The sequence below is a fragment of the Balaenoptera physalus genome, assembly GCF_965194825.1.
Source record: "Balaenoptera physalus genome assembly, chromosome: 6".
NCBI lineage: Eukaryota > Metazoa > Chordata > Mammalia > Artiodactyla > Balaenopteridae > Balaenoptera > Balaenoptera physalus.
In genome coordinates, this window is record NC_138885.1 from 71,989,730 (window position 1) to 72,009,904 (window position 20,175).

The 20,175-nt window shown below is 37.2% G+C and overlaps 1 protein-coding gene and 1 long non-coding RNA gene across 12 annotated transcripts in view; both read right to left on the bottom strand.

Annotated features, from left to right (window-relative positions):
- CCDC141 (coiled-coil domain containing 141) overlaps positions 1-20,175 on the bottom strand; it is a 242,433-nt gene that overhangs the window by 156,172 nt on the left and 66,086 nt on the right. For all 11 annotated transcript variants that reach the window (XR_014265131.1, XR_014265132.1, XM_082466655.1 and 8 more), the window contains 2 exons: positions 10,103-10,294; positions 6,625-6,733 (listed from right to left, as the gene is read on the bottom strand). Coding sequence is in view for 9 of the 11 variants with exons in the window: in XM_082466655.1 (XP_082322781.1) it covers positions 6,625-6,733; positions 10,103-10,294 (301 nt within the window). In the remaining 2 variants the exon portion in view is untranslated. The remainder of the gene's footprint in view (positions 1-6,624; positions 6,734-10,102; positions 10,295-20,175) is intronic.
- On the bottom strand, positions 2,524-5,391 carry LOC309663236. The gene is made up of 2 exons (XR_014265166.1): positions 2,958-5,391; positions 2,524-2,643 (listed from the first exon to the last, which is right to left on the bottom strand). It is a non-coding gene; the product is annotated as an uncharacterized lncRNA (long non-coding RNA).

Sequence of the window (20,175 nt, forward strand, 5' to 3'; positions counted from 1 at the left end):
CAGCGCTAGCACAGTGACTGGCACAGGGGAGATAGTCGATAATTTTGTATATGCTAGAATGAAATCAAATGTATTAAAAGAGGGGGAAGAATTAGAGCTATAGGTGCTAGAGATCAGCAGTCTGCCAGAGATGTAAAAAAAGAGATGTTGGGAAGACTTGGGGTTTTGTGACGGGTAAGTGATAGAAACAGAAGCCAAGTTACCAGGTTGAGAAGTGGGAAGGCAGTGATGAAGTGCAATCAACAGGAAAGGACAATCTTTGAGACATTTGTTGTTAGAAGAAAAAAAAAGGAGAGACTATCAGCAGGGTTGAATACACTGCTTTTTGTTTTTAGATGGGAGAACTATGAAGAACACCCAGAAAATAAGTATGTCACACTATTAGAAATGGACTTATCAGTGCTAAAAGCCATGCATCCTGGTTAGTAGCTCAGTGTTCTTCCCACTGTGCTGTGGCACTCTCTTTAGCATTCTAGCATCTGACAGTTAAACAACACAGCAATGACTGTGGTATTTGGGTTGACTGTCTCTTTAAACTGACACCTTTTTTTGAGAGATGAATAGAGACTGAGATAAGGGAAGATGCTGTAAAGAGATATTTTGAGATAAAAGGGAAAGAATTTCAAACAGTTCATGCCATATGACCTAGATCTGTCCAATAAAGTATTAGATGGTGCTATCTGCTCAGAGTAAGAAAGGTGTGATTAGGTGCACTGGGCAATTTGATTGAGGATTAATAATACAAAAAAACAAACAACAAAAACAACCATATTCTTGGAAGCAGGACAGGGAATGGGATAAGTCAAGCAGAAGAAGAAAAGTCAGGGAGAGCATTCAAATTAAAGTAAATCTCTTAAAAGGAGAAGTGGAAATAAACATGAACAAGATGAGAGGGACAGAGGCAGAAAAAACCTATCTGTCTAGAAAAAATTCTTATGTGGAAGGGAAAGAAATAACTTGAAAATGAGGTGAAAACAAGTTATGGAAGTCCTTGGCTATCAAACTGAAGAGTTTTGATTTGTAGAGTCTTAATGTAATCATCAGTATAACTGATTCTCCATATGTAGGTATACATATTTCCTTTACATTCAAGAATGTGTTATGATATTGTGGAAGCAACCTAAATGCCCATCAACAGATGAATGGATAAAGAAGTTGTGGTACATATATACAATGGAATATTACTCAGCCATAAAAAGGAACGAAATTGAGTCATTTGTTGAGACGTGGATGGATCTAGAGACTGTCATACAGAGTGAAGTAAGTCAGAAAGAGAAAAACAAATATCGTATATTAACGCATGTATGTGGAACCTAGAAAAATGGTACAGATGAACCGGTTTGCAGGGCAGAAGTTGAGACACAGATGTAGAGAACAAACGTATGGACACCAAGGGGGGAAAACTGCGGTGGGGTGGGGATGGTGATATGCTGAATTAGGCGATTGGGATTGACATGTATACAGTGATGTGTATAAAATTGATGACTGATTAAAAAAAAAAAAAGAATGTGTTATGATATTGTGAACAGTTACATACATACATACACACACACACGCACGTGTACGCGCGCGCACACACACACACACACACACACACACACACGGGAAGTATGGGCAGGTGGCGGGGTTTCCACGTAGTACTTCTTTTCTTCCTTTCATTAACTACCTCTTCCACAATAGACTTTTCAAATGAAAGAGGGAAGCACAGCTTTCCATGCTCAGGGTATTGCAACTGAAAATGGGTCAGGCCAAGCTGTTCTAGTCCCCACAAAATACATATAATTAGCCAAAATTTCCATTTGCAAACTTTTTCTGGTTTTCTGTTTCAACTTTTGCCAAAATGGTATAACCACCACCATGGTACCACCAGGCATGCAGCCTCCTGAGCCCAAGTTAACGTGTAAAAATGCACCCGGCCTATGGTCAGTCTGTTACCTGCTACTACAGTGGTGCTTAAAGTGTATCAATTGTTCTCTAAGTTTCCTCTGTCAGCTTCTTATATCTCACTTTTTTTTTTTTTTTTTTTTTTTACTGTTTATGCTTTCCTAGCTATTTATTCCATCAGTTGATCGTGCAAAGTGATGTATTTTTCCTCAAGGCTAAACTATCTAGATATATCATGAACTTCAAGAAATACAAAATCTCTACAGTGCATTTATTTTAATGATTGTATTTTTCTCCATATACAAACCCTACTTATGACATAATACCTTGTGATGTAAGGCTAGTAAATAGTCAATAAATTTTTGTTGTTTAACTGTTTTAATTGTAATTATATCAAAAAATAATATTAAAGTATACTTTCTATTAATAACTTTACAGTTTGTCATCAATATTAAGTATAAATAACAAACTTAAGATGGATAAATGAGGGATGCACACAAGTCAAAGTGAATTTATAGCTTGCAAAATAACCTTTCCAAATGAGTATTTTCTAAAAAGCATCAAGGTCACATTTTGACACTGGGAACATGGGTGATATTTCTTCCAAATACATTTTTAAATATTCCAAATATTACTCAATGAGATGGTATTTCTTAAACTCATTAATGGGTATTTAAAAATATACACAAACATAGAGAAAATAGTATAATAGACCCCAAAGTACCTATATCTCAGCTGTATTTAATATATACATAGGGGCTTCCCTGGTGGCGCAGTGGTTGAGAATCCGCCTGCCAATGCAGGGGACACGGGTTCGAGCCCTGGTCTGGGAAGATCCCACATGCCGCGGAGCAGCTGGGCCCGTGAGCCACAATTACTGAGCCTGCGCGTCTGGAGCCTGTGCTCCGCAACAAGAGAGGCTGCGATAGTGAGAGGCCCGCGCACTGCGAGGAAGAGTGGCCCCCACTTGCCACAACTGGAGAAAGTCCTCGCACAGAAACGAAGACCCAACACAGCCATAAATAAATAAATAAATAAAATTTAAAAAAAATATATATATATATACATAGAACATCTAAGAAAAAGGAAGTAATAATATGATTATTCCTGTGAGGAAGCTTCTTAGGCACTGTGTTCATTTTAAGAAGGCCATTGGAAAACTGAAAGGTGCAATTGTGATTCTTCAGGGCTTAGAACCAATTTTCTCCTCCTTAATGTCCCTGTAGTACCTTGTTTATTGCTCATTTTGCATCTGCTACTGAGTCTTAAATTGGGATTATATACAAATAACACTCAATAAACATACTTTGAATTGGATGTTATTCTAAACCTTGGAGATTCAGAGATGTAATAATCCCAGTCCTCCAGAGTCTCATAATCTGGTGATGAAGAGCAGGGAAATAAATTATTACTACACAGTGTGCCGGGTGGTGTAACAGAGGGACCCACAGAAAGAACAGAGAGAATTCACCAATAAATGTATACATGCCCCATCAAATTGTAGGCTTCCTGAGGACAAGGGCCATGTACTCTTTCAACACACATGACTCTGGTTTTCTTACCTGGCACAGGTTCAGAAAATATTGTTTAATTATGTGTTGTTGAATTGAAAGCAACCAGTCTGATAAGTAGTCTGGAAACTATGTTTGCTGGAAAAGACTTTAATTAACTAGGCATGTTGCACCCAAAGGAGAGAAGACTAGAGAGGACACGTTAGTCTTCAACTATTTCAAGGACTGTCTCATAGTGGAGGGAATGAACGTATTCTGTAACTTTCCAGAGTGTAAAACCTTCAACCCATTCATCCTGGTTCTGATCTCTGAAATGCTACAGAATAAGTCTCTGACATGCAACATAGCCTTAGCATTGCTGAAGAAGAAAAAAGTACAGATTTTGACATAAATTGAAATACCGTGAATATTAGGGATGTTTGATTATAGTTTTTCCAGTCATATTACTAACCTTCATTATCCTAACATTCACATTTTGTGCTACTCACTGATCAACATCTCAGACACTTATGATAATTGCTAGCTGTAGTTAGAGCTATAATTTATTTCCTTAAATTTAAAGATAATAGATATTGCTGTGATCTGAATGTGTGTCCCCCTAAAATTCATATGTTGAAATCCTAACGCTCAATGTGATGACATTAGGAGGTGGGGCCTTTGGGAGGTGACTAGGTCATGAGGATGAAGTCCTCATGAATGGGATTAGTGTTCTTATAAAAGAGACCTCACAGAGCTCCCTAACCCCTTCTGCCATGTGAGGACACAGTGAGAAGTCTGCAACCCAGAAGAGGGCCCTCACCGGACCATACTGCACCCCGATCTCAGACATCCAGCCTCCAGAACGGGGAGGAATAAAATTCTGTTGTTGATAAGCCACCTAATCCGTGGTATTTTGTTAGAGCATCCTAAATGAACTAAGACAGAAATGACATCCTTAACTGAAAATCAGAGTTTTGTTCTTAAATATGTATTTCAAATCAGGTAATCTTAATCATATTCCACTGAATTAGTTGATTAATAAATTTCACCGACTCCCATATTATGAAAACAAAGCCCTTGAAGCTACCCTTGGGCATATGAATTGGGAGCCAAATATCCTGACTAGAGTCTCCTGCAATCCCTGTGCTTCACATATCACATAGAGGGACACAAAAGTGTCATGATAAACATGCCACCAGGATGGAAGAATATTTTGTCATCACAAAAATAAACTATGTTTCCTGCCTTTGGCTAGCACTGTTATCCATCTTTCTAGATTAAGAGGAGGCCCCGTGGACTCCTCTGAAAGGCAGGGCATTGGTCCCACCATCAGCTGGATGCCAGGGCCCTGTAGCCTAAGCCCTCCAAACAAAGCAGCATGTGCGCCATGAAAACTGGCTCACTGAGTCACAGATCCTAGTAATTGAAGGAGCCAACATTAACAACAGCATTTAAGCATTCCCTGCTTCAGCTGCATCCCCAAATATTTATGGAAAAGTCCCTACTTCCACAACCTCCCCCTCTGGTCCCTCTGGAAAATGCTTTCATGTGACTGCCTCAGTACTGAACCTCTTCACCAAAAGCATCAGTCACTGTCAGGTTTCTGGAGGTGAAATTGCTTTGTGATGATCTTGTTGGTGGGATGAAGATTGAATTGAGGCCACAGAACCCATCTCAGAGGCCTGGACTCAAGTCACTTTCCAGTCTCCTAAGAGGAATTTCATGTGCTTCTGTTTACCCACTTTGGGCCCAGCTAGATTACTTCCGCTGTATAAAAATGGGCAGGCCGCTGCTCTAATGCTGATACTTTTGATGCTGTTTGTAACCCCTGTTAGTGATAGGTCCTACAGAACAGTAATCTGTTAAAATTATAGGTATATATGTAGTCAGATCTCAACAAATTTACACAGGAAAGACTGAGTCCTTTAATCTTTGAGTTTTAGAAAAATAATGATCTACTATCCAGGGTCCTTTGGAGGGTGATATAAACACAATCTATTTGTGGCTTTAAAAACACCTTTTGTCCCTGTCTAGCATGATCAGGTTTGGAAGCTAGAAGGTGAGTTAGAACTAAGACAAATGAATTCAGGAAGCCATCACTTGTACTCAGCTCTATTTGGCAGTAATAATTGGAAGAACCCATTAGGAAGAAAAGAAGTGATTGTTCCTATCTATTTATCTAATCTGCTTTCACAGAAAAAGATTACAGTAAACAGGTGGTCTTCCACAAATGCCTTTCCTACTGCAGCCCTGGTCCAGCCCAAATTCTGGTGGAAAAGGCCCAGCATACAAATTGTTGGTTAACAACTAGACTATCTTTACAGTTGTTTCGGGGGGAGTTGAAAATAATTTTATATAGTGTTTTATTAGATTTTTATCTGGAAAAAGTTCACTAATCCTTTTTTTTAAAAACTCCAATAGTGAAAGAAAATTTCTTTCTTCAGAGCTGTTATTGGAAGGGTGACCTTCACTTCCTGATCCTTAGAAGGAACAGTCACTGAATTCAACCATTTATTCAATCAAGAAATATTTCATAAGGGGTTTCCCTGGTGGCGCAGTGGTTAAGAATCCGCTGCCAATGCAGTGGACACAGGTTTGAACCCTGGTCTGGGAAGATCCCACATGCTGCGGAGCAACTAAGCCCGTGCACCACAACTACTGAGCCTGCGCTCTAGAGCCCACAAGCCACAACTACTGAGCCCACGTGCCACAACTACTGAGGCCCACGTGCCTAGAGCCCGTGCTCTGCAACAAGAGAAGCCACCGCAATGAGAAGCCCGCGCACCGCAACGAAGAGTAGCCCCCGCTCACTGCAGCTAGAGAAAGCCCGCGTGCAGCGATGAAGACCCAACGCAGCCAAAAAAATAAACAAATAAAATTAATTAATTAATTAAAACTTTATAAAAAAAAGAATATTTCATGAGGATACACCAAGTGCCTAGACCTCGCTAGATGCTGAGGATATGTAAGGATGAGCGAGGTGGAAATGGCTCCTCCTCAGGAACTAAGATCTAGCAGACTGCATAACTGAACCTCCCAGAGGCTCTTCCTCTACCGGCCCTGAGAATCATTTACAACCAGTTCTTTCTTGCAGAATATGACCAGAAATAAAGCTTTACTTAACCTTACTTAGAACAAGTTGAGGTATACATAATCAGATAAATTAAAAATATACTGTCATGCATGAGCATTCTCATATTAACAGCTTTAAAACCTTTAAAAGCTTATGTGAGGAAGAGAAAGTTCTTGCCTTTGGTATGATGTTCATGAAGCTGAAGGAGTGATTTCAAGGACTCGGAACTCTCAAATTCCTGAGTGTTCTGGAGGAAATCTTCCGTTTGGTCTATTTTAATGGCAAACTACAACAGAAATGCAGGGGAAAGACATATGAAAAACTAAAAAACACTGTGCCACTTTTAGTTATTTGTAAACATTTTTCATGAATTAATGGCCTAGCTGATTGTGTATGTGCTTGTGTGATAAGCTGTGTGTTTGTGTGAGCATGTGCTGGCTCACGTGTTTGTATGAGGTTCTGTGTTCGCATGTAGTCAGTTTACAAAGTACTGGGATAAGAACTTTCTTCTCTTTCCTTTGCATTCTTTTCATACCTGGAAATATGTTATCTATGCTGAAATAAACCAATTTGTTTACTGTTCTAATGTGTATTGAAATTTTAAACTAAAATTATTGTGTCCCATAATGCAAATACAGCCACTGTCAACATCCTAAAGCAGTTTCTCAAAGAACAACTAGAAAGTTTGTTAAAAGAAACCAACAGAAGTTTAGTTAACCAGTAACCTACATAATTATTAGTAAATTTAACTTAAGAATCCACTTGAGGTTGAAATATAGTTCATTTTTTTCTCTATAATTAGACCTAGAACTAAAAAATGTAAGTTTCAAAATAATACATAGTCTAATCCCATCTCTACACCTGATTTTAGCCCAAGTGCCGAGAAGTAATGTGTAATCCTATTTCTTATACAAAGCAAAAATACATATATTTTTACAGAGGGTGGTGCAAAAAGATACATAGCAAAGGGTTACCTTTAGGAGAATGAATAGGATTAGGGATAGGTGAGGGGTGGTAAACTTTTAGCTTTTAAATCTATAACTTATAATTTTGTTTGCATTTTTGTCAATGATTTATGTACTTTTATAGAAATAAAAATGAAATTAGATGTAGCAAGAATGAAAAATGGAAAATTTCTCCTCTGTTTCAAGAAAAAAAGGAAGAGCAATTTGACATCCTAAGTGGTAAGGAACATGACCAGTCTCTCTTTTTGTGTTTCTCCATAGAGGAAGTATGAAAGGGAGATGCTTGAAGTGATGTCAAAATTCTCAGGGGAATAACCTTAGATACAAATTTTAGAAAAGGGCAAAATATACTTGGTTATGCTAGTACAGTATATCCATAGTAGTAGACAAATAACTGGTTTATTTTAGCACTATAGTTCAAAGGAAATTATTATCATTTATAAGAGCATTTAAATCAACACATTCACCTTTGGATCAGGTGTAGAATAAACTCATAAAGGTGAAGTATCAGTGAGAAAGACACAGAAGCCTATCACAGTGCTTGTCACCTTTTTTCAAGTTTTATCCAAACTCTCATCTTTGGATTTAGTGGTATTTAATATTTTTATGTGACTATTTGATTAACAAGATTTACTATATTTTGATTATTACAATAGCCATATAAAATCCAGTTATAAATGGCCTGAAAAGATGAGAGAGCAACTGATGAGCACATCCCCTTTTGAAATGCAGAGAAGGCTTCTACCATCCTGTTAGAACCAGCAGATGGACACCAGCCACTGTCACTTGGGGACACTGTTTCTAAATTGAAGCACAGTGTTTGAGAAGCCTGTGAGCCTGAAGCCATCTTGTACTATCAACCACGCAATAAGAAGTCATTTTGTATTTCTAAAGAACTCCTGCGTGCACATAGTTCAGTAAGTGGATCCTATCTACATATCATTTACATCTCTAATTCATTCTATTTCTAATAGTTGAATTTAAAGACATTCTTTGAAGAGAAACTTCAAAGGAAAAGAATAAAACAAAACCCTGGTGGGTAGTTTGGTTTTCCCTGTAGATCACTACAAGAAGTTTTGGAGTCACTGTGTAACTTATACCTATATTTCAACTGGTTTGACACTTTTTAAAAAACAAACCAATAAATAAACAATGCTTTACTCAGAAAAAGCTTCCTTCAAGTTCTATTAACTCTTATCTCGGGGATATTTTCTTTTCCCTACTTTTCTTCTTTCTGCAGTTAGTACAGGATAGAAGTGGCAACAAGGGGACACTTTTCAAAAACACTATTCTTAATTTCACCCTCATTCTTTTTTTTTAAATACTAATGAAAATTGCTTTGGCATACACAAGGGGCAGGGAAAATCACATAGGAGTTTTCCATCAGCTAAGTATGAAGTAGTCCACAAAATTGGAAGGAGGATAATGTATGAAACTTCATCTTTTCATGAGGAATCAGAGTACTGGGTTGAATTACGGGTTGACTTATACTTCCTTTTATTTCATGTAATATCTGGAAGTCATTTCTCATCATATAGAAAATCAGCTAGTATTAATGCTCCTACCCAGTGAGAAACAAATATTGGACTTAATGTTTAAAAAAAGATAACTTCCTATGCTCAAATGACCTGAATTTCAAGGGCACTAATACTTATACCCCACCTACTAAGATGAAATGAATCAGATGTATCTATAATTTGACCCTTGTAGGTGTATTTCGCTTGGTTTATTTCTTTTCAGGAGAGAAAACTGTGTGTGGAACTTTTCCCCGAGATGATCTGTGAGTTGGACTTCAGTGTTCAAATTGTGAAAAACAAACCTTGAAAGCTACAATAAGATTTTTGCTCCTCCTTTTAACTTTTAAACGAGTTCATGATGCATGAAATTGTCTACCTCAATTTTAATGTTCTATTACTAATCTTCTTTCCTTCATTATTTTGGATTTAAGTCCTGAATTTTCAGTTTGGAAATGTCATATTTTTCAAAGCTAGTGCTTTATCATAATGAAGCAGTGCTTTCACATCAAAATGAATGTACTGTCACTTGACAGAGAAGTTAAAAGTGAAATTTCCAATAAGTATCTTACACTAAATATAACACCTCTTTTGATAATGTTCTTTGAGTCTCACATTTTGAAATTGGGTTCCTCAAAAAAACTTAGGCCCAGGACTTTTTCCTTCCCTTATATTTTAAGGAGCTCAAACTATGGAAACTCAACTATATGCCTTAGGAAAGTACTCTATCATATACTATGCTTACAAGTCAAACATTCTATGGAATATTCTGCAATTTCCTTTTCATAAGCAGTAGAAGAAATTGTATCCTCCAACTTTCAGTTAACAAGAACACGCTAGACCAGCATTTCCCAGTAATCCTATCATCGGGGTAATTATTTGATTTAGTAATTGTATTACTATTATCTAAAGAGGGAAATATATCAAAATGACTTATGGGTAAAAGATCCCATTTTTACTTAATATTTATCAATTTTAATTAACTGTACTTAGTTTTTGTTTGAAGGCCTACATTTAAAATATTAACAATTTTATTTTTTGAAAATTAAAAATTAAATGTATATGTCTTGGTTATTCTACCATTTCTTGAACTGACTACAATGTCTATTTGCAGAAAGAAAACATTTTCAGGAGTGCTCTGATGTGGAGAAGGGAAAAGTTTTTTTAAACACAAACCTCCAAGGCATTTTCAAAAAATTCAGAGGTCAACCTGAGAAGCTCCCTCCTTCTCTCAAGCATGGAGACCAGGGCTGCCCATGCTTCACCCAGAGTTTTGGCCATGGCATCATAGACCTGGCTCTGATCCTTGTTCTCTTGAGCCGTCTTGTCTGCTTCCTGCAGGAGTTCCCATACTCGGTCTTCCAAAGCCTAAGTCCAGGCAAGAAAAGGCAGAGTGTCACTCAATGTAAGAACTTGGGATCATATTTTAGACATTTGGATTTTTGAAATTATATACACTCTAGGAAGGTCTAGAAGAGAATTTATAAACACAAATTGCTGTGCAGGCAGGTAGATCAAGCAGGCAGGAGGGAGCAACAGAGACTGTGGTGAACTGTGGAGCATGGCCAGGCTAAAGACATCCACATTTAAACATTGTTCAAACACTGTAGAGATTTATCAAAAATATACAACTACAGGGACTTCCCTGGTGGTCCAGTGGTTAAGACTCCACGCTTCCACTGCAGGGGGCATGGGTTCAATCCCTGGTTGGGGAACTAAGATCCCACATGCCATGGCACAGCCCCCTCACAAAAAATACAACTACATACCCAGGGGTACAGAATACTGTGTTGACCTCACATTTCAAAAAAGGAGAACTAACTGGAATACATCTAGAAAGGAGTAATCATGAAAAAACTATTGTGAGAAATGAACCCAGTAAAATTTATTATTTATTCTAAATAGTTATTATTGTTAATATATTTGTGAAGCTTAGTGTAAATTTATGAGTAAGTTCTTGAAAGTGAATAGTCATAATGTAAAAATTAGAATATCTGTAACCAACACTACAAATTGTTTCAACAAAATATGGAAAATGAAGGGCAACATGTGCCTCCATAATTGTCTCATTTGGGGATAGGAGAAGGATCCTACAGATCCTGTTTTGTTCTTGATATTGGCACCAAAATCAAGGCACACTTTTAAAATATAATAGACTAACAACAACATGAATAAATTCTAAAATGTCAACAGAAAAGGAAACTAAACATGTGATAATGCAAAATACAACAAAGAAAACAAAAGAAATAAGAACACATTTATTTGGGTATACAAAAAACCAAAACATAATGATAGGAAAATGATTAAATATCAGTTAACACCCAAAAAATGGATGTTAACTTTTCAATTAAAAGACAAACATTATCAGATTAAGGGGAAAAAATTCAACTAATTTATGTTTACTGGAGCCATAAAACTAAACTGAAAAGACATAACATTTGAAATAAACTGAAATGACATAACATTTGAAAAGACATAACTGAAAAGACATAACATTTGAAAATAAACTGAAAAGTCATAACATTTGAAAATAAGGAGATGAAATATATCAGGCAAAGACAAAAAAGTAAAGGAGGATTAGCAATGTTAATCTCAGACAAATTAGAAATCAAAACAAAAATCACTGTGATTAAAAAATGGTACTCTAGAGCTCTACCCACCATCAGAGCCTCTTAGATAGCCTCAACCACCAGAGGGCAGACAGCAGAAGCAAGAAAAACTACAATCCTGCAGCCTGTGGAACAAAAACCACATTCACAGAAAGGTAGACAAGATAAAAAGGCAGAGGGCTATATACCAGATGAAGGAACAAGACAAAACCTCAGACAAACAACTAAATGAAGTGGAGATAGGCAACCTTCCAGAGAAAGAATTCAGAATAATGATAGCAAAGATGATCCAGGACCTCGGAGTAAGAATGGAGGCAAAGATCGAGAAGATGCAAGAAAGGTTTAACAAAGACCTAGAAGAATTAAAGAACAAACAAACAGAGATGAACAATACAGTAACTGAAAGGAAAACTACACTAGAAGGAATCAATAGCAGAATAACTGAGGCAAAAGAACGGATAAGTGACCTGGAAGACAGAATGGTGGAATTCACTGCTACGGAACAGACTAAAGAAAAAAGAATGAAAAGAAATGAACACAGCCTAAGAGACCTCTGGGACAACATTAAACTCAACAACATTCGCATTATAGGGGTCCCAGAAGGAGAAGAGAGAGAGAAAGGACCAGAGAAAATATTTGAAGAGATTATAGTCGAAAACTTCCCTAACATGGGAAAGGAAATAGCCACCCAAGTCCAGGAAGCACAGAGAGTCCCATACAGGATAAACCCAAGGAGAAACACACCGAGACACATAGTAATCAAACTGGCAAAAATTAAAGACAAAGAAAAATTATTGAAAGCAGCAAGGAAAAAATGACAAATAACATACAAAGGAACTCCCATAAGGTTAACAGCTGATTTCACAGCACAAACTCTGCAAGCCAGAAGGGAGTGGCATGATATACTTAAAGTGATGAAAGGGAAGAACCTACAGCCAAGGTTACTCTACCCAGCAAGGATCTCATTCAGATTCGATGGAGAAATCAAAAGCTTTACAGACAAGCAAAAGCTAAGAGAATTCAGCACCACCAAACCAGCTCTACAACAAAAGCTAAAGGAACTTCTCTAAGTGGGAAACACAAGAGAAGAAAAGGACCTACAAAAACAAACCCAAAACAATGAAGAAAATGGTCATACATACATACATATCGATAATTACCTTAAACGTGAATGGATTAAATGCTCCAACCAAAAGACATAGGTTTGCTGAATGGATACAAAAACAAGACCCATATATATGCTGTCTACAAGAGACCCACTTCAGACCTAGGGACACAAACAGACTGAAAGTGAGGAGAGGGAAAAAGATATTCCATACAAATGGAAATCAAAAGAAAGCTGGAGTGGCAATCCTCATATCAGATAAAATAGACTTTAAAATAAAGAATGTTACAAGAGACAAGGAAGGACACTACATAATGATCAAGGGATCAACCCAAGAAGAAGATATAACAATTTTAAATATTTATGCACCCAACATAGGAGCACCTCAATACATAAGGCAACTGCTAACAGCTATAAAAGAGGAAATCGACAGTAACACAATAATAGTGGGGGTCTTTAACACCTCATTTACACCAATGGACAGATCATCCAAAATGAAAATAAATAAGGAAACAGAAGCTTTAAATGACACAATAGACCAGATAGATTTCACTGATATTTATAGGACATTCCATCCAAAAACAGCAGATTACACTTTCTTCTCAAGTGCGCACGGAACATTCTCCAGGATAGATCACATCTTGGGTCACAAATCAAGCCTCAGTAAATTTAAGAAAATTGAAATCACATCAAGCATCTTTTCTGACAACAACGCTATGAGATTAGAAATGAATTATAGGGGAAAAAATGTGAAAAGCACAAACACATGGAGGCTAAACAATACGCTACTAAATAACCAAGAGATCAATGAAGAAATCAAAGAGGAAATCAAAAAATACCTAGAGACAAATGACAATGAAAACACGATGATCCAAAACCTATGGGATGCAGCAAAAGCAGTTCTAGGAGGGAAGTTTATACCTATACAAGCCTACCTCAAGAAACAAGAAAAATCTCAAATAAAAAATCTAACCTTACACCTAAAGGAACTAGAGAAAGAAGAACAAACACAACCCAAAGTTAGCAGAAGGAAAGAAATCATAAAGATCAGAGCAGAAACAAAGAAAACAATAGCAAAGACCAATAAAACTAAAAGCTGGTTCTTTGAGAAGATAAACAAAATTGATAAACCATTAGCCAGACTCATCAAGAAAAAGAGGGAGAGGACTCAAATCAATAAAATTAGAAATGAAAAAGGAGAAGTTACAACAGACACCGCAGAAATACAAAGCATCCTAAGAGACTACTACAAGCAACTCTATGCCAATAAAATGGACAACCTGGAAGAAATGGACAAATTCTTAGAAAGGTATAACCTTCCAAGACTGAACCAGGAAGAAATAGAAAATATGAACAGACAAATCACAAGTAATGAAATTGAAACTGTGATGAAATATCTTCCAACAAACAAAAGTCCAGGACCAGATGGTTTCACAGTTGAATTCTATCAAACATTTAGAGAAGAGCTAACACCCATCCTTCTCAAACTCTTCCAAAAAATCACAGAGGAAAGAACACTCCCAAACTCATTCTATGAGGCCACCATCACCCAAACCAGACAAAGATACTACAAAAAAAGAAAATTATAGACCAATATCACTGATGAAAATAGATGCAAAAATCTTCAACAAAATACTAGCAAACAGAATCCAACAACACATTAAAAGGATCATACACCATGTTCAAGTGGGATTTATCCCAGGGATGCAAGGATTCTTCAATATACGCAAATCAATCAATGTGATATACCATATTAACAAACTGAAGAATAAAAACCATATGATCATCTCAATAGATGCAGAAAAAGCTTTTGACAAAATTCAACTCTGATTTATGATAAAAACTCTCCAGAAAGTGGGCATAGAGGGAACCTACCTCAACATAATAAAGGCCATATACGACAAACCCACAGCAAACATCGTTCTCAATGGTGAAAAACTGAAAACATTTCCTCTAAGATCAGGAACAAGGCAAGGATGTCCACTCTCACCACTATTATTCAACACAGTTTTGGAAGTCCTAGCCACGGCAATCAGAGAAGAAAAAGAAATAAAATGAATACAAATTGGAAAAGAAGAAGTAAAACTGTCAGTGTTTGCAGATGACATGATACTATACATAGAGAATCCTAAAGATGCTACCAGAAAACTACTAGAGCTAACCAATGAATTTGGTAAAGTTGCAGGACACAAAATTAATGCACAGAAATCTCTTGCATTCCTATACACTACTGATGAAAAATCTGAAAGAGAAATTAAGGAAACACTCCCATATACCATTGCAACAAAAAGAATAAAATACCTAGGAATAAACCTACCTAGGGAGGCAAAAGACCTGTATGCAGAAAACTATAAGACACTGATGAAAGAAATTAAAGATGATACCAACAGATGGAGAGATATACCATGTTCTTGGATTGGAAGAATCAATATTGTGAAAATGACCATACAACCCAAAGCAATCTACAGATTCAATGTAATCCCTATCAAATTACCAGTGGCACTTTTTACAGAACTAGAACAAAAAATCTTAAAATTTGTATGGAGACACAAAAGACCCTGAATAGCCAAAGCAGTCTTTAGGGAAGAAATGGAGCTGGGGAATCAGACTCCCTGACTTCAGACTATACTACAAAGCTACAGTAATGGAGACAGTATGGTACTGGCACAAAAACAGAAACATAGATCAGTGGAACAAGATAAAAAGCCCAGAGATACACCCATGCACCTATGGTCAACTAATCTATGTCAAAGGAGGCAAGGATATACAGTGGAGAAAAGACAGTCTCCTCAATAAGTGGGGCTGGGAAAACTGGACAGCTACATGTGAAAGAATGAAATTAGAACACTCCTTAACACCATACACAAAAATAAACTCAAAATGGATTAGAGACCTAAATGTAAGACCAGACACTATAAAACTCTTAGAGGAAAACATAGGAAGAACACTCTTTGACATAAATCACAGCAAGACCTTTTTTGATCCACCTCCTAGAGTAATGGAAATAAAAACAAAAATAAACAAATGGGACCTAATGAAACTTCAAAGCTTTTGTACAGCAAGGAAACCATAAACAAGATGAAAAGACAACCCTTAGAATGGGAGAAAATATTTGCAAATAAATCAACGGACAAAGAATTAATCTCCAAAATATATAAACAGCTCATGCAGCTCAATATTAAGAAAACAAACAACCCAATCAGAAAATGGGCAGAAGACCTAAATAGACATTTCTCCAAAGAAGACATACAGATGGCCAAGAAGCACATGAAAAGCTGCTCAACATCACTAATTATTAGAGAAATGCAAATCAAAACTACAGTGAGGTATCACCTCACACCAGTTAGAATGGGCATCATCAGAAAATCTGCAAACAACAAATGCTGGAGAGGGTGTGGAGAAAAGGGAACTCCTTGCACTGTGAGTGGGAATGTAAATTGATACAGCCACTATGGAGAAAAATATGGAGGTTCCTTAAAAAACTAAAAATAGAGTTACCATATGATCCAGCAATCCCACTACTAGGCATATACCCAAAGAAAACCATAATTCAAGAAGACACATGCACCCCAATGTTCACTGCAGCACTATTTACAATAGCCAGGTCATGGAAACAACCTAAATGCCCATTGACAGACGAATGGATAAAGAAGATGGGGTACATATATACAATGGAATATTACTCAGCCATAAAAAGGAACGAAATTGGGTCTTTTGTAGAGACATGGACGGATCTAGAGACTGTAAAACAGAGTGAAGTAAGTCAGGAAGAGAAAAACAAATATCGTATATTAACACATAGATGTGGAACCTAGAAAAATGGTACAAATGAACCAGTTTGCAGGGCAGAAATTGAGACACAGATGTAGAGAACAAACATATGGACACCAAGGGGGGAAAGCGGCAGGGGGATGGGGGTAGCGGTGTGATGAATTGGGCGATTAGTTTTGACATGTATACACTGATGTGTATAAAATTGATGACTAATAAGAACCTGCTGTATAAAAAAATTAATTAAATAAAAAAGAAAAAAAAAAAGAAAAGCACTGGATAGAGAACATATTGAGGTCCTTGCAGGAATGAACAAAATGACTTCAAACCCCTAATAGAAAATGAAAAGCTATTTCTGATTGAAGTGGCTACATGACATGCCAGTGAGAATTTCAAAACATAAGATATTTAAATGTTAATCCAAATAACAGTGATCTACCTCCAAGGAACAAGTATGTTAGAATACATTTTAGAAAGAATTGTTCTTTCAGAAAAATTCTCAATTGTTCATTTTGTCCGTAAATTTTACACTAGTTCCCTATGGTGCAATGATTATTTTTTTTAATGTATGAAAACAATTGTATGACACATACAGATGAGATGGACAGTACAAACATTTGCTAGTTAAAATTGAATATAGAAATGTAGCAAACTTGACAAAGACATAGACAAAGGTCTGTGTTTTGTAAAGTTCAAGTCAGCATTTTGGACTTCATGGTAAAACCAATTGTCTCATTAAATTGAGTCCGTTAGTTTCTGATACCCATGTTTAAGTAAGAATGCATTCTGGGATTTGTAGTTCCCATGGGCTGAGGACTGTATGAATGACTAGGAAGATATCAACATATTCCTTTTTATGTATCTGTGGGGCATGCCTCACTAAAACAAAGTAAACATATGTGAAAGCAAACATGTTCTGTCATTATCACAACCACATTGCCAATGCTGATATAAAATGTATTCTAAATCAAAGTTTATAGTGATCTCCTGCTATTTCTTCTAAATCTAATAACTGTCCTGACAAATTTGTTTCAAAACTCATCATACGGGCTTCCCTGGTGGCGCAGTGGTTGAGAATCTGCCTGCCAATGCAGGGTACACGGGTTCGAGCCCTGGTCTGGGAAGATCCCACATGCCGCGGAGCAACTTAAGCCCATGAGCCACAACTACTGAGCCTGCGCGTCTGGAGCCTGTGCTCTGCAACAAGAGAGGCTGCGATAGTGAGAGGCCCATGCATCGCGATGAAGAGTGGCCCCTGCTTGCCGCAACTAGAGAAAGCCCTCGCACAGAAATGAAGACCCAACACAGCCAAAAATAAATAATAAATAAATAATAAATAAATTTTTTAAAAAAATTAAAAAAAAACAAAAAACTCATCATACAATCCATACTAATGACCAGTTTTTTAAGAATAATTGCCATTTGCTGATGGGTGAGTTGTGTTTATCTATAAATATAACAGTCTTTGAATTAATAAATATTACAGTTTACTTTCAATCTGATTCTAATTCTACTGCCAAGCACTTTGGTTATTAGATTACATTTCAGAGTCAGGATGAAGATACCATCTGAAATTTCTTTCCTACAGATGACATCTGAATATTGATTTTCTGAAGTTTTCTTGAAACCACAACTTGCCCTCTCTGTCAGGTAATTTAAAATACATCCTAAGTAAAGAAGAACATAAAATCTAGTTTTAAAAGCTACAGAATTTCTTTTGGCTTCTTTAGAGTTTTGAAATTACCAAACATACAAAAATTCAGAGAATATTTTAGGGTATTCTATTTAAGTCAAGAACAGAACAAAACAAGTTAACCCAAAACTGGGATGTATTTAGAGATTGCCTACATGTTGGATTTATCTATGGAAAAAATAATAACAAGAAAAAAGTAATACTGCAATGAACAAGCACAGCACACAGCATTCTAAAGAACTTTCATTACAAGAGGTAACAAATAATACAAGAGGAATGGGATGTTTGCTTCCTATCCCTACCCCTGCTTCAATACAGTGTGTGTTTCTTAATATAAGATACTTCTCTGGGATACTTTGTACTTTCCTATCTTCCAGATGAGCAACACCTCATTTCCCTCTTCTCTGTAACCCCAGTGAAAATACACTTCCACCAGCCACAAGGAAGCCCCCCAGGTACTGGCCCAGATGTCAACTACGCAGTATTACCATTACTGCAGCCTTCCTCTCTGACAGCTCCAAGGCTGCCCTTGAGGGGTCTGTTCCTGAAATAATGCCCTGTGGCCTCCTTCTCTCTCTTTCTTCAATCAATTCCTTGGCCAGAATCCTCCCCAAATTTCCAACAAAGTCCAGCTTGTTCATTTGAGTTTCATGGCAGGTGATATTACTTGAGATATCACTTAATTATAACTTGTAACTTAATTGTAACTTGTTATTTGTGTTTTACATGCATGGGGCATGGGTGGAGAGAGAAAAAGAAAAGAAATTAAACAATGTGAATGCACCTTTGTTCAATGTTATCAGCTTCTAAATACTTTATAAGATGTTAATATACAGCAAAAAACCACCCTGAGAGGAAAACAGTGGGGATTTTCATATGAAATTGTTCAAATAGTATTCAATGTCCACTCTCCAGGATATTGTAAGGGATCTCCACAACCATCTAAGAGATTAACTAGATGACTTTTAAGGTCCCATCGAATTCCATGGTTTTGTGATACAATAATCCATTAATTCACTCAACTTTATTGAGTACCTACCACTTGCAAGGTACAAGGAGCAGCTGAAATCTATAAACTTTGTATGCAAAATGTTCAACTTTGTTTTCTACCACATTTCATACAAAGGGGTTAATTTTTTTTTTAATTAATTAATTTATTTATTTTTGGCTGTGTTGGGTCTTCGTTTCTGTGTGAGGGCTTTCTCCAGTTGCAGCAAGCGGGGGCCACTCTTCATCGCGGTGCACGGGCCTATCACTGTCGCGGCCTCTCCCGTTGCAGAGCACAGGCTCCAGACGCGCAGGCTCAGTAGTTGTGGCTCACGGGCTTAAGTTGCTCCGCGGCATGTGGGATCTTCCCAGACCAGGGCTCGAACCCGTGTACCCTGCATTGGCAGGAGGATTCTTAACCACTGCACCACCAGGGAAGCCCCAAAGGGGTTAATATTAAAGTTGGTGTTGGTAAGAGGCTTCTGATATCCAAGTTCTTATTGAAATACAAAAATAAAACCATTGTTCATACTATTGAAGAAATGTATTTTTTCTCTCTTGATAGGACATAATTTGTTTTTGCTATTGAAGACTTTACTTTTTCTTCCTTTCTTAGACACACAAACACTAATGAGAAAATTAAGTTGCTATGGCAGGCTTGTTGGTTTTTTTTCTTTTTGCCAATAGAATAGCCCTTTTCTTCTCTGTCAATAGTACCCTTCTTTCATGTGAGAAACCCATGATATGTGACTTTAGGAAGGGGCAACCCTGCTTCCTCACCCACTGACAAGGGAAGGCAACGACATAGGGCTAGCTCACAGGAGTTACCCACCCCAGTTATGAATTGGTCGATAGATGCAAGGACGAAAATGTGATTGATTCATGGAAGGAAGATGTTCCAAGCCTGGAAAGGCCTATTCTTCCAGAGTCCTTTCTGTGGGAGCTATCTAAAAAGACCTTTCACCAGAGTTACTAAGTTGGTAGAATGTGAGCCTGAAGTAGCTGATTGGCCATCCTACCAGCCATGTGTGAAAGCTCGTCCAAGAGATGGAGAGACAAAGCCTTGAACATTACTGTGTTCCTG